This window comes from Anneissia japonica, unplaced genomic scaffold (genome assembly GCF_011630105.1).
Source record: "Anneissia japonica isolate Jap-2015-1 unplaced genomic scaffold, ASM1163010v1 scaffold287753_len344599_cov186, whole genome shotgun sequence".
NCBI lineage: Eukaryota > Metazoa > Echinodermata > Crinoidea > Comatulida > Comatulidae > Anneissia > Anneissia japonica.
This window is the reverse complement of record NW_022712461.1, coordinates 327,647-343,604: the sequence shown is the minus strand read 5'-3', so window position 1 is coordinate 343,604 and position 15,958 is coordinate 327,647. Positions and strand designations below refer to the sequence as shown.

Sequence of the window (15,958 nt, the reverse complement as noted above, 5' to 3'; positions counted from 1 at the left end):
AATTTGTAATAAATGTAATAAATTTCATTATGACTTTTTAACTGGTTAAATATTCTAATGTATTTTCATGTGTGCACTTCTATTTTGACCCAATTGTTGCTAAGCAAAGACAAATTTGTTGTTCTCAAATGGGAAAATAAAGTGATCTTCAATTTTATATTTTATACATCAATAAAATAAAGTGCATTTCAGGCTTTGACTGCTGTGTATGAAATGTGTTAATGAAAATTTCTGATAACCTGGCAACTACCACTGGGGGACTTCCAGAGGCCTAGGGATTTCGCTATACTTAGTTGCCAGTGTGTGCAGTGACACTAGCTAGCTGCTCAGGCTAGGCTAGGCCGCTGGAAGTCTTCCAGTGAGTTGCGAGACGTTTCAAAATAAACCCGACAAGATCGTCTATAATTCGATGTGTCTTTTATAACATTTTGTATCACCATGCAGGATGGCTCGCCTACACTTCGAATTTTGCATCTGACTGACTTGCATTATGACCGACGCTACAAAGCTGGATCTAATGCAGAGTGCGGTGAACCTCTATGTTGCCGTGACAATGATGGACCACCTGGTATATAAATATTTAGTTTCTTCTTTATGTAATTAGGTAGAAATAATACATATCGTATTTTTAGATAATATGTATATATATATTTATATATGTATATATAATATTATATTACTAAAGAGTTATATTTAATTATTAACTATTATATTATTACTGTAATAATAAACTTTTGTGAAAAAAATGATTTAGTATTAAGAGTACTGTAGGTGGAACAGTGGTTGAGGTTCATACTTTGACCCTTGAGGTCAGGTATTTGAATCCCACACTGTCCATATTAACTAAGTGTATTTTTTTTTTGCATGCAGGCTACTTAATCTATATTTGCCACTCTCTTTCTGGGACTATAAATGTTAAACTTAAACCTAGTTGTATTTCAATAAATTTGGTACTGAATTTCAGGCACAAAATGGGAATATTCCAGAGAATGAGTGAGGATTGCAGTCCATGGCTGTTCATGCATAGAGCAAAGAAATAGTTTGGTTGTTTCATTGCTCTATGTTTCATGTATCTGCCTATAATAATCAATCAATAATAAGGTTTTTTTAATCAATCAGTAATAACAATATAATTGTTTTTTAAAATATAATTTTTATTATATGTAGTAATTTTTTTTTTAAATATAGTTTTTATTATATGTAGTGCTACGTGAATCTGCATTAATACTATAATTTTATTTTTGACGTAATTATTTCTTATTACTATTACAGCTGAAGGTGTAGCTGGGGCAGGGCTGTGGGGTGACTACAGATACTGCGACACACCCAAGTGGCTAATTATAAACCTACTTGAGCATCTGTCAAAAAATGAAAAGGTAAATACTATATCCAGACTATCAAATTTTATTTGACAAAAAACTTGCATGACCATATATAGTCACGATGTGCCTATATATGGTCATGATGTGATGTCATCATGACCATATTTAGATACGTCAAATGTTTTTGTCAAATAAAATTTGATAGTCTGTACGGGGCTTCACAATATGTCTTGACAAATACATTCATTATCCAATTTCTTTTGTCAGGTGTGTTAGTTAATGTCTGCTGGTCCAAGACAAATCCAAACCTACATGCTAAATGAAAAAAAAAGTATTGTTCTATTGCCCTAGCACAGTGACAAACAAAAGTTAGTGTTGGTCGACAATGGACCTTAGTACGAAGTGTGCCAATCAAACTTAACAACTAACCAATTAGGACAGTGCCAGGAATATGTGTGTGTCCAACAAACGCAGATGTTGTCCTATATACATACATTTATGCTATTATTTAGTGGGACCTTAGCAACGATATCCAAGGGGCGGGGCTTAGTGCAAAGGTTCAATACTGTATTTCTTTTTTAACTATATGCCTAGGCCTAATTCTGAAGAGTTTACCAATCATCAATCAGCCTATACACTTTTATTAGTAATACATTAATCACAAAGCTGAAATCCTTGATTAAGTTATTAAATTGATGAGTTTAATTTGAAAAAGTAGCCTTTAAAATCATCATTTAAGCATTTTGGGCTTCTCCTAGTAAATTTTTGCCAAAAAAGTCAACCCTTAGAAATTTCAAAATTATTTTTTTTTTCTACTTGAAGTTTGATGCGATCTATCTGACTGGTGACCTGCCAGCTCACAATGTCTGGAACCAAACAAGGGAAGACGAGATTGAAATTCTGAACGAGATTACCGCCATGTTGCTTAAATATTTTCCAAAAACAAGAATATTTCCATCTGTTGGAAACCATGAAAGTGCTCCTGTAAATAGGTAAATTTTATTTTTTATTTCAATCCATTGTTTTTTTTTTTATCATATTATAAGGTTATGAATTGTAAATATGGGAATTATTAGAGTAACAATTTAAAATTTGTGAATATGCACTAGGCTGCTATTATCATACACGTTAACCCTTTTTTTCTCAAGGAACTAGATGGTAAACTACAGTAATCTAGATTATATAATTTTATTTGTTTAACCTTTGATGCACCTTGTTGTAGCACTACTTTAGTATATGACCTGTGACCTCTCACTGATTGTTAGAATTCACTGCATGAAAATTGGTGCCAGATTCACTTGCAGTTACTTTTATACAGAGCCAGATTCAAAGTTTCATCCACTGATAACTTTCACTCTACATCTACTGTATTGCTTACAAGCAATAAAAAAATAAATAAATAAAAATAAATAAATAAATAAAAATAAATAAATAAGTAAAAATAAAACTTAACTTGGCCATTCCATTGAGAGGGTGTTTCAGAGACAACATATACTGTATCTTCATACCTGAAAGTTGAGAGATGAAGTTTGAAATACTAATCATAAAGCTTGCATCACATTCATTTTGGAGTTTCTTTACTGTTCTTGATGTAAATAATGGTTTTTTTTTTAAATATTCTATATAGCTTCCCTCCCCCGTATGTGACAGGGAAAGAGGCTATTTCATGGTTGTACGATGCATTCACTAAGGCTTGGATCGACACAGCTCACTGGCTGCCAGAGGATACCAGGCCTACAATTAAACAGTAAGGCACTATAGAGATGTGGCTTCATCCTTAAAGGACCTAGATTATTATTACTTTTTTATGAATAGATGATGAGTTAGTGGATGGATGAATGAATGAATATGTCTAAACTCCTGTAACTTCATAACGAAATGTCGGATTTTAATGATTGTTTTACCATTTCATAGCTCTCATTTTTAATACTGTTTAACCCTGTAGTAATAACCAATAATTGATTTTTGCAACAAGTGACTGGTTTGGCTTGTCTTTGCTACATATGCACATGCCTTTGTAAGTTATGTATCTCATGAGAGGTAGTGGATATTATCCTGGTGTTATACACTGAAAACATTTTTTACTACCAGCTAAAACGGTGTTTTTTTCCTTTATTCTTTACGTTAAAATTATTGTGTTTTTTAGGGGCGGATACTATGCCACAGAATTCTACCCTGGACTTCTTGTTGTGTCTCTAAACATGAACATGTGTAACACTGAAAACTGGTTTGTATTGTCTGTTTTGAACTTTTAATTGTTTATCAGAAAGATTGTTTAATAAAAGTGGTGTCTGTGTTTAGCTTTAAACTTGGAGAATAAAATTAGATACTTAAATTTCTAAAGCTTTTTTTTTTTTTTTTTTCATCAACAGACATTATATTTTAATGTTCTTGTTTTGTATCACAGAGGTTTTCTTGGGCTTTAATTTTATTTGAATTAATACTAATATGATTTGAATTTAATTTGAATACAGGTGGCTTTTGATAAATGAAACTGACCCAGCAGGAGAGCTACAGTGGTTGATTTCAACATTGCAACAAGCTGAGAACAAGAATCAAAAGGTACACATCTTAGGCCACATTGCTCCAGGCAGTGGTGATTGTTTGAAATGGTGGAGCTGGAACTACTACAAGATTGTCAATAGGTAACAATTTGATAATTTCAGTGGATAATTTGTACTGTAGAAAAGACAATGTATTCCATACAGGTGATCAGTTTTTTACATGTAAATTAAAGGTCCTATAAACCATTTCAGTAGACAGTTGGCTCCTACAAAAATGTTGAAAAATAGGCAACATAAACATACCTCAGGCCGGGTGGGGGGGGGGGAGGGGGTTTGACCAGTTTACTATTGTAGTTGTATTTAATCATCGCCCTTATCTATTAAAGAAATACTTTTTAGTTAAACTTGGCTTATAGTAAGAAACCCCCTTCACATGAACCCGGTTACGGGCCTGCACATGTAAAGAGAAAAGGTGTTTTTTATTATCGCAATTAAAATATTGGAACATATAGATTGTACTATGGTAACTCTGTCACCTGTAGTCCATTGTACACATGGTGAAACCTTATCTTTTTTGCACTTACAGTACATATTATTTAGGACCTTTAATAATTTATATCAAATCTATCTATGATATTTGTTTTAAGTAATGGATTTCTCTATAAAATTTCATATTGCTTGATATAGCATTTGTTCTGTGATATGGTTGCATAGAATCAGGGTAATGATTTGAGTACTGAAGGAGGGTATTGACAAGCCATAATAAAAAATTACCACCATAATGTTCTTGATATTGCTTTTAGAAATATAGTAGTTCTGTCTTTTATTTCTCTCAAGATATGAAAGCACAATAACTGGACAGTACTTTGGACACACCCACATCCAGAGTCTAGAAGTGATGTATGACTTAACAAACACTTCACGGCCACTTAATGTGGTCCATATGCCAGGGAGTGTTACCACGTATAAGCACCTTAATCCAGGATACAGGGTGTGTTTAATGGACGGTAACTATAATGGATCTTCATGGGTGAGTTGTTTTATGGACCATGTCAATCAAAGTTAACTACTGATCTGTCAGAACTAGGCCAAGATCATATGCACATCTCACAATCATAATGTGTTAACTTGCGTTAAGTACGCATCTATCAATTTTCTCATTCAAAACTGTTTAGTAAACTTCAGCTGGGGAACAATATGAAAATTGCAAATGCTTTGAAAATATAAAACTATAATTAAACTAATTTTGTAAAATAATTTTTAAACTGGACCGCATATTTTATTCCGAGAAAACAGCTTTAAATCTTGGATTATGTTGTCTTTGTTTTCATTTCGATACTTGGAGTATGCATTATACTATCTTATCTGAGATTAATCAGTGGACCTTTAGGTATCAATACTTGTATACTAATGTTATTTGTGGTTTTTGAATTGCTGTTTCTCTGGATCCTGGATATATATTTCTATATACAACTAATAAAATAAAAAAATACAACAATTCTTTTGATAAAGATCATGTCAGGCAATGCCTGAAAACTTTATTAGGCCTAGCCATTGCTAGGCCCTACAGTACACTACATTCCATGTAGAGTACAGAGATTCCATGTAGGCAATCTTATTTATATGGCAATCTGATTTCACTTCATTCCGTTTGTTTTTATTCATGATCTTGTTGTTTACAACTTGATACGGTTGATTTATGTTTAGGTTGACGTGTCACAAACCTTCCACTGTATAAATAAGATTGTATGTAGCGTAGGGCCTAGCAATAGCTAGGCCTAATAAAGTTTTCAGGCATTGCCTGACATGATCTTTATCAAAAGTATCATCGTATTTTTTAATTTTATTAGTTGTATATTGTCTCATTGATCATTTGGAAACATAATTCTATAGGTAATAATATAAATGAATCAATTTTTGTCTCAGAATGAGTAAATATATTGACTAATCCTATTGTTATCTCCTTGTTATGTTATGTCAATTATTTTACTCTGAGAAAACAGCTTTAAATCTTGAATTATGTTGTCATTGTTTTTATTGTATTTATGATGCACTAGCGTAGCCTATTTACAACTAAAAATTGGGGTGGGTTGAGGGCTACATATCTGTGTGTGTATCAATACTTGTATACTAATGTTAGAGGTTTTTGAATTGCCATTTCTCTGGATCTTATATGTATATTTCTACATGTAATAATAAAAATAAATCAATTTTTGTCTCAGGATGAGTAGAGGTGGTATTGACTAATCATATTTGTTTTCCCTTGTTATGTTTAGATGATGTTAGATTATAACAACACCATTCTCAACTTGACAGATGCTAACCTCACCAACAAACCAGTTTGGCAATTTGCATACAATCCGAAGGTATAGTCACATGATCTACTTACTTGACAAATCACACATTTCCTCACTTGATCTATGATACATATAAGCTCATCATGTTTGCCTTGCCAATACAAAGCCCTGGTATAACCCCAATCAAATAGTCTAGGGTTGTTGAACTCATGATGAAACAAAAACGAAAACAAAACAAAATTCATTCTCTAACGCTGGGCCTGCATTTATATTAATTTAAATAAATCATTGTTTTATAACCTAAGCCAGAATGTAAATATTAAAGAACAATGTTACAATTATTTTTATATCCAAACTTATTTTCTCTTTATTATTGTATAGGTGGAGTATGGAATGAAAAACTTATTTCCAGAAGATTGGAATGATTTTGTTCAAAGAATGAAGACAGACCGGCCTTTATTTGACAAATTTAGAAAGTAAGCTATACAGGATTTTTTTAACACTGAAATCACCCCACTTCTGGGTAATGGATTACTTAACTATATGCCATGAAATGCTTGCACTAGGGTTAAACATAGTTAGAGACACTTTTGCAGCCTGTCTGGAGAGGAGATTGGACAGCATGTGGTTTGAACTCCTGACCACAAGTTCAATAAGCAGAATGGAGACTGCTGAACCAACACCACCAATGCTCCGATAATACAGGATGCTCTCAGATATATACACAAATCAAACATATAATAAATATATAGCTATGACAATCCAATGATTACTAGTGTAAAATATACTTTAAATAAAGTTTAATGAAATTGGGGGTTTTTTTTGCAGACATTTGTACAAGTCAAATGAGCATGGGTCATGCGATGAATCATGCAGAGCGGGAATGATCTGTTCGCTAGAGTCTGGTCGCTCCAATGATGACTCCTTCTGCAAGGATGCTGATGTTGAATTTTACAAAGCAGTCACGTTATGTTAATGATTATTATTTAGTAGAATATATATTGATATTATGATGTATACCTCAAAATCTAATAGTGACTCTTTCCTGTAATGTGTAAGCTAATGCAATACCTGTAATATGTATTCTAATACTATACTGATGTCAATGGAGGTGGGGGGATCAGGATTTGCCAGACATCGGGGTAATTAAGTTGTTCGAAATAAGTGAGTCTGAGAATCTCCAACAAAGGTCACCAGTGACCCTGATGGGTCCAAGAGGGTCAATACCCTTTAGTGTCTAGAGATACTAGGTGATTTTTGGCCATTTTAAGCTCTTTCTGATTGTATTATGCTAAAAAATACTAAGAAATAAAAAATAAAAAAAATCTTATTTGTCCTTGTTATGGTCAACATGTTGTGGCCAACATCAGGGCTTAAGCCTCTCTGCATCAGTCCCTCCATCTACTCTGCCACTACCTTTAATTTCTTTTGTGAAAATTATGTTTTATGCAGCTGAAGATACAGAAGATAAAAATTGAATATAAATTGTAGATAAATATACTGCTGCTCTTCCTACACCATTTTTTGAAATGTATAATACACCACATTTTTTTGGTCTGCTGCGTTAGTAAGAAATTGCAAATTTGTAAATGAAAAGTGAAAGATCAAGGCTGCAGTAACTTGATGGTTTACCTTTCAGTTTTGTGTTCAAATGTCATAATTATGCATTATCACAACAAAGACCATTTCCTCATGAAACTAAAGGCCGCCTACACTGCAGTGTGTGTCTGGCCTAATAATAAACAGAAAGATAGTCTATGCCTGGTTTGAATAAGTAGCAACACCGGGAACTAACTGCGTCGCACAACGATTGTACGACTGTCGGCCGACAAATCCAATTCCGGTCCCTATGAGTGTTAGACGACTCAACACCGTCTGCTGATTATCGATGGCAGTATGAACGGATAGTCATTAAAAACTATCCGGCGTGTGTCGTGGCGTTGCATTCTTTATGGAATCACTTCGGCCAAGGACCATCGTGCGCGGTGTTTGTCCGGCTTAAAATAGCATTTATTCAGCACAGGCTTTTGTTGGGAGTCATTGTTAGCTTTGTCATCATAACAATTGAGTAAATTTACTTTCCATTATGTTGAATGCACATTATATATTAATTAAAGCACAAAAGCCTACTTTATTCAGTCTTTTTATGCCATTTTTAGGCAAATGTATTTAACAATAAGAATAAATTTATATATATATATATAATATATAAACAGTACTTTATGATGCAGCAAAATTATAGGAACCAGGGGCAGATCCAGAATTTTTCAATCAGGGTGGTGCTGTGGGGGTGGGAACAATATTTTTAGAATAGTAATTCAGTATTGCTGTATTTCAATACGTAACATTGATATGCATTGAAATTTTAAAAATTTAGTGGCAAAACGGGGGGTGGGGGGTGGGTGGCGTCTACCGTGCACCTACTGGATCCGTGCATGCAAACTCTTGGTATTAGGGAGCCAGAAATGTGTTGAAATATTCATTATCTTATCTGAATCACATCTGTGACAAGTAAGAGTGACACTTTATGTAAGTTTTAAGTTTGTCTATTTTTTTTTTCATGTAAAGTGTGTAAGGGTGTGTGGGCATGTTTGTTTTAGGGGTTTAAGTTCATGTGAGTGCATTGCATATGACATACATGAATGAAACATTTATTTTTTTTTTAAGATTTGTCAGCTGGTTATTTCAATCAGAGAATTTTATGATATATTTTTACAAAGAGTGGTAGTAAATCGTGAAAATATTTGCTCGTTCTTCATGATATGAGCATCTTCAATCAATCTCACATGAGATGTTTATGATGTGATATGGATGCCCAAATTTATTGTAAATTGATTAGATGTTATATTTTGTTTTAATTCATTATTATGTAACAATTTAGTATAGAACTTTTTCTCTCTTTTCATCAAATCACTATACAATTAAAAAACCCAATTTAAAAAGAATCATATCTAGATATTTCAGATGTGTGGGAGTGGGTTGCATATTTTTTATTGAGAGCCAAGCTGATTATCTGCTCCCCATACTAGAGAAAAACTAAACGATTCCTGTTTAAACTGTGTGTAATTCATTTGTAGAAGTCATAATTATTTCACAAGATTGAATGAGAACACTAGAGCAATAACAGACCCTATGGCGTTTCAATCAACTTAACTGGGAAATCAAACGCCAGGAATACCCGCATGTCCGACAAACAAAAATGTTTACGCTGTATTTATGTAGAACATTAGGGGCAGGCCTTGACAGAACGAAAAATATTGGCTTTAAAACGAAAAACAAGAAAGTAACAGCAAAAGAAAGGCCCTCTCTGAAAAATGGACGCTATTTTTACATTGCCTATTGTGTACATTATTATGTTAAAATAATTTTCAAATTTGTGATGTTTACCAACTTCAAATGCATAGTATGGAGAAAATTTTTCGTTTGCATTTTGATGTTATATAATTCCAAATGTACAGTAAAAAATAATAATAATAATAATATTAAGTAGAACAGAAGATACAATTAAAAGTAATGTAATGTTTGGTGTGATACTGGGTACTTGTGCGTGCCAGGCATGTGTTACATGTTTGGCCATGTGAGCCTTGTATTCAATTTTTGAATAAAGTGTGCAACACACATAAAGTTTACCGTATAATGTAACATACAGTAATATTATAAATATTCTGTGTGTAGCAGTAAAAGTGTGTTGTTATTGAAAAACCTTCGGTTTTAGAAGTTAATTTTTTGACATTAAAAAAAACAGGCCTACATGAAGTTATATTACGGTAGCACGATGCCTATCAAATAGGCCTAACTTATAAAAATTCACCAAAATTCGTCAAATATTTGTAGCTTCCAAAGGGGGCTTCGCCCCATGGCCCCAGCCAAGTGAGGCTTGCTTCGCTCGCCTAGCGCCCCGCCCCCCCTTTGTCGGGCAGATCCTGGCTGGCTCAGAAACCTGTGTTTCCAGGATCTAGCACAATCAGGGGTGGATCTAGGATTTGAACTTAAAGAGGGGGATTCATTTTCCCATAAACCCAAAAATTAAAGGGGGGGGGGTGGGGTCCTTCCCCCGGGAAAATTTGATTCCTAGATGGCCGGAAATATGAGCTTTCCCGACTTCTGAGGTGTCTTTTAATGACCTTTAATTTCTTCAAAATTCAAGGTTTTACCCGATCTTAAAAAAGGTCAGGTGATTTTACCACATTCTTAGGCCTATACCAAAGAAAATGAATCAAAAATAGGCCTATAGTCAATATATTATTAGGATATCATACCAAGTCGTTTTTCGAACAAACCTCAAGCTCAAGCCACTCCCCTAAAATCTTACGCTTTTCCACTAATCTCTAAGCTTTATTTGATTAAACCCAAACATTTTATCGAATAATGTAAACCTTCGCAATTCTATATTTTATCAGGCCCAGATCATCGAAAATTCTATCGTTCCTGTTATAGCTACTCATTTTTCAGGTTTAATTTCAGCACTAGAGATATTCAGAGTACCCCCAGAGAGCATCTAAGCCCAAAATTTTCCGGGGCCCTCGGACGGGCCTCGATTCACGTCAATTGGGTTATTTCCTGTGAATCTCAAGCCTCTAGCTATCTCCAACTTGGCATGTATTCTATATTCCAACATTATTGAGTAGTAGGATTCTTTCTTCCATAGATCGATTAACTGATAGGCCTGAAGAATACACTTTCGTACATAATTATTACGACGTCGAGCCAAAACAGTGTTTCTAATTGTATTTATTAAATGCTAGTTGGGCTAAGCCTATATATATAATACCCATACTTTATAAAACAAATTAACCTAATTTTCTGATAAACAAATTAAATAACATTAATTAAATGAAGTATATTTAATGATATAGGCGTATTTGCTACCATCAACCGTAACACAATTTGAAATAAAAGTAGGCGTATGATGACATCATGTCGAAATATTGAATCTCAACACGATGGCGTGTATTTCAATACTTGGAGTATGTATTATACTTCCTTGTCTGAGATTAATCGGACCTTTCAGTAGTAGGCGTATCGTAGAAGAGAATCACTCAATGGGCATTGACCTCCGAAGTGCTGTAGAAATACAGAAATAGGTTTTGTGGATGAATTATGGGTAGGCCTATATAGAACGACTAGAGAAAAGGTGTGATATCGAAATTCCAAAAGAGGAAAGGGTTATAAAGATATCCTGTTTTCTTTCCTGTATTTCTTATGTAAAACCGGATTTAAACTTTCAAAACGTTTCTACAATTTGTATTTAGGCTTCATCAATACGGTATTGCGAATGCATCAATAAGTCAATTAGTCAATTGATTGAATAACGCTTTTGTATCATCGGCACACCTTTTTAGTGTAACCTTACAATGACTAGACAATAATTAATTGATATAGAGAAAACACACACAAAAAAAAATATGTTCTGTCTTATAAAATATAATGAAAACAACCTGATTGGAAAAAAAAAATCAATAGGAAAACTAGGAGGAACAATGCATCGAAAAAAAAAAAAAATCAGTGGGTAAAGTTCAAACCAGGTCCATGCTCAAACCACCTCGATTTTGAGTCTACTAAATTGAAAAATCTTCCCAGGCTTTTGCAGATATAGCCAGAACTAACTTAATATTTGGAGTTTTTTTTGATAGCAGATTATTTATTTTAGATTTCAGTGAGTTAACTCGACTCAAAGACAAGCTTGCGTACAAAAAACATGCACATTCATCTTCTATACACAATTAAAAATCAAAATTTAAAAGTAGATAGACATTTTGAAAACAAGAACAAAAAAAAAATCTCATATTACAGAAACTTCTTTAGTTGAAACTAATACAGAAACAAATTCTTTTGTATTTAAAATATTTTTTCTAAATGAATTAAGAAACATTAGAACATTCAAGATTAAATACATTAAAAATAACAAGCTTCTGTTCTTTTGACTTTTGGTAGTTAATATATAGGTCCTATATATATTTTTAGGAATTTCGTTGTCTTTATTTATAATGAGAAAATTATTTATCAAAATATTTAATTTAATTTGTTTTCATTTTTGGATAGCTTCATGGATAATCAACATTGTGACAATGAACGCGCAAGACCACACGCGCCGCCAAAGCTTTTGGTGAATTGAATCTCAAAAAGAAAGCTCTCTAATGACTCAAGTTACTGCATGATTGTTTTATATTTTTAATAAAACTAATTTCTTCTAATTTTAAATATATTTTTCCTGAATTCGTGATTATTCATCGTCTTGCGTGGACTAAATGCGTGACAAATTTAAGATCACGCATGTGTTTCTGCCAAATGCGTTTTACATCCAATGAACACTTTGAAGCGGGACCGTCCCGCACGATGCGCGAGAAACGGTTGGTAATGCGTTTTGTAAGCCAGGACCCAATAGTATTTTGTTACGTTTCTTCACAGAGTGGGGTTCGATTATAATAATAAAGATAAAAGACATTTGTTAAGGGACCACTGAAAAGTGGTCTTCATTTGGAAGTGGTCTTTAATTGGAGGGATCTTTAATTAGAGGGAGACCTTTGGTATAACAAACATCTTTACTCTGATAGGACGAGACTTTTGTATACCATGTTCAGCGCACCCGCCGCCACAAAGAATTTTTTTTTTTTTTTTTTTAATTTGTGTTATGCCCACTGCAGCCTGTATTTCTTTAATACAGTTAAAGTTAACAATCCCATTACTACACTGTTTACATTCACCATGAATAAAATTTAATTTTCATTTCTCCTCCGTCGAAGTTTTTGGCAAAACTATTTGCAAAATAAGAGTACACCGACAAGGTGGTCTGTAATGGAAGAAGAATACAGAATTTTATCTATAATTTTGTTCGCCCTCTCTGATGATATAAAAAGCCAACCGAGGTATAAAACTAGTCTCGCCTAGGCCAAATTAAAAGAAATATCGAGAAAAAATTTTCATCGGGATTTGAATCAAAGGCCTTCTGCTGATTAATAGGCCTATTGTTTGAATACTCATGAGGACAGGTCTAGGCGTAGGCCTATGTCTTGGCCTAGGCCTATATGTGATTTAATTTAGGCAAGGCCACTTCCTATGGCACGCCAAAAGGACAAACCACATGTGGCGCAATGCAAAAATTTGAGTGGCGCAGTGCCAAACTAAGAACCCATCATAACAAAAATTATTAGTTTATTATTATTATTATTATTTTTATTATTATTATTATTATTATTATTATTATTATTAGTTTAATATTAGTTTATTAGTTTCACTTTTGGGAAAATTCTGATTTTTTTTTTTTTTTTTTTTCAATCAACATATATATTTTTATCCCAAAATTCATTTTTCCATTTTTTTGAACATCAGGATTTCTTGCAAATATGTTTACTGGTACAACAAAAACATCTTTTTTAATATAAATTTGATTCCATTTTTTATGACTTTATAAATTTGTCCTTAAAAACCATTGATTTATTTGCGAACATTGGTAAAATGGGGGTGGGGTTAGAAAAAAAATGAAAAAACCTCCCTCACTCATCAGTAAGTTTTTGTTATGGAGCCTAAATTGGCGCAGTGCAAACCCAAATGCGTATGGTTGTCCTTTTGGGGATATCACGCCAAAAGGACAAACAACGCAAAACCAATGGGGCACAGTGCAAACTTAAATGCGTGTGCCGCCACTTGACTTTTGCACTGTGCCACTTGACTTCTGCGCTGCGTCACTTGACTTTTAAACTGCCTTGTTACAAGCTTGCTTGTTTCATAGCTAAGGTTCAATCTCAAATTTATCTCAGCTGCACTGATGAGTCCTTAGAGGACGGAACAACGTTGTATGCAGATTGATTTAACTTAATAACTTGATTTAAACAATATCATAAAATAGACCAATCACAGTAGGATAAGATAAAAACAAAAGACAAAACAAACAAATCACTGCCTTAAGGGCTATAATAACAGGCACACCTAAGAGGGAACAAAGCAAAGCAGAAAACAATACAGCACACAGGGACAGGAACATCAAAATGATAGGCCCACAATGCATTAAAAGACACAATGTAACCATATAGTAAGAGAATCTCTAAAAACTCTCCTATAACTAAATAAAATAGATGATGTCTATCAAGTTGAAGTTCAAAAGGACATTCAAGAATAATAATAATAATAATTATTATTATTATTATTTACCACCAAGTTAGAGGGGTGAAAACCCAGAAAGAGAAGTATAGCAAAGACATAGATGAATATAAATGAAAATACCGTAGTAAATATGAACCAAAATAAAGGCAACTGTGGTCATAAATAAAACCTAAGGCAAAGGCCTATGTATTGTACATTCTACAAATAGAGTATACCCGAGAGGATAATTGTCTCCTGGTGTAGTACTGCAAAACTCCACCTGAGGAACCCCACCCAGGACTTGGTGGGTTATCCTACTGTAGGTGTAGTTCACACCAAAAATACTCTACTAATTATCCTACTCCTTAACCATCTGTAAAGTTTGTCAATTGTGTGGATGATATCAAAGCCTTAATTACTATACAGTCTGGTAAATAAATAAATTTATAAATAAATTTATTGTTCTGAATTCATTACATAGCTTTCAATTTTATATACAGGTTGCAAGTTTTTAGAGGGTGATGTTGTTTGGGCGAAGCTGGAAGGATTTCCTTGGTGGCCAAGCCTTGTCTGTAAACATCCAACTGAATCCAAGTATTATAAGCCAAAACGAATTCATGTTCAATTTTTCGATGATACTAAAAGTAGAGCCTGGATAAGTAGCAAGTTAGTAAAAATCATTTTCTAATGGTGTTTTTGATCAAATAATATCACAATGATTAAGGGTTAAGTTGACACTATCTCTATTCTCTAAATATATGAACTTTACTGTTTTTTTGTTTTTTTCTTTACTTTAAAAATACATATCTATATGTGATTAACATATTATATTTTATCAATAATATTTAAAATAAATAATATACTATATTTAAATTTATTATCTTTCAATTTGCTTAGAAATGATATATAGTATTTTGTGTTTATTCCTTTTCTTTTTTTTTTGTTAAAATGTCTTCTTAAAAACAGGTTGAAATATCATTCAATGACAAATTAGACTAATAAACAAAATAATGATTTTTTGTTAAACATGTTCCATCTTTAAAGGTTTGTAGAGAAATTTGAAGGTTTAGGCGAGAAAGGGTTTCAGAGGGGAGGACGCTTCTTCTCTTCTTTGCCAGAAATTCGAAACTGGGTGGAAACAGCCACTGAAGCAGTGAAAAAAGATGTTGAGGAACGACTGAAGATGATTGTGTGTTGTCCGTCAGATAATGAAGATGATGATGATGATGATGAAGAAGAGATGGATGTCCAAGGTATGCCAATATGTTGAGATTAATTTCATTGTTGCAAAAATTATATTTTATAATAATAATTATTATTATACAAGTCTCCCTCTAATTAAAGACCCATTCCATTATAGACCACTCCAATTAAAGACCACTTTCTGTGGTCCAATATTAACAAATGTCTTTTATCTTTATTATTTTAAAGACCATGGAAAATCCCTGGTCCAAAAGTAGTCTTTAATTGGAGGGAGACCTGTATTATTACCATTTGTTTTTTTTTTTAAATTTATATATTAATATTTCAGATGAGATCAATACAAGCAATAAAGAAAATAAGTCGGAAGAAGAAGACGACAAGGATGATGTGAATGAAATAAGTAAATCCATTAAAAGGCCGAGAAGATCAGCAGTTGCACAATCAACAAAGCGACGTAGAATTGTTGTTGCATCTGATAGTGATGAGTCTGATGGTAGGAATTTCCCCACTAGTTGCTGGAATTACGTAAAATGAGACTGGTTCAGGGGCGACA

The 15,958-nt window shown here is 33.3% G+C and overlaps 2 protein-coding genes across 2 annotated transcripts in view; both read left to right on the top strand.

The window, feature by feature from the left end:
• Nucleotides 1–444: 444 nt before the first annotated feature.
• On the top strand, nt 445–9,757 carry LOC117107809 (sphingomyelin phosphodiesterase-like; the record flags this gene model as incomplete). The annotated part of the gene is given in 10 exon segments (XM_033249589.1): nt 445–568; nt 1,273–1,376; nt 2,145–2,314; nt 2,950–3,069; nt 3,469–3,549; nt 3,797–3,967; nt 4,664–4,856; nt 6,103–6,192; nt 6,505–6,599; nt 6,952–9,757. Coding segments are annotated over 10 exon segments (1,296 nt in total), but the record flags the coding sequence as incomplete, so codon positions are not given.
• Nucleotides 9,758–13,601: 3,844 nt separating this feature from the next.
• The window catches only part of LOC117107808 (DNA mismatch repair protein Msh6-like), a 21,928-nt gene continuing 19,571 nt past the window's right edge, over nt 13,602–15,958 (top strand). The window contains 4 exon segments of the mRNA XM_033249588.1: nt 13,602–13,626; nt 14,703–14,868; nt 15,247–15,455; nt 15,734–15,898. Coding sequence (XP_033105479.1) covers nt 13,602–13,626; nt 14,703–14,868; nt 15,247–15,455; nt 15,734–15,898 — 565 coding nt within the window.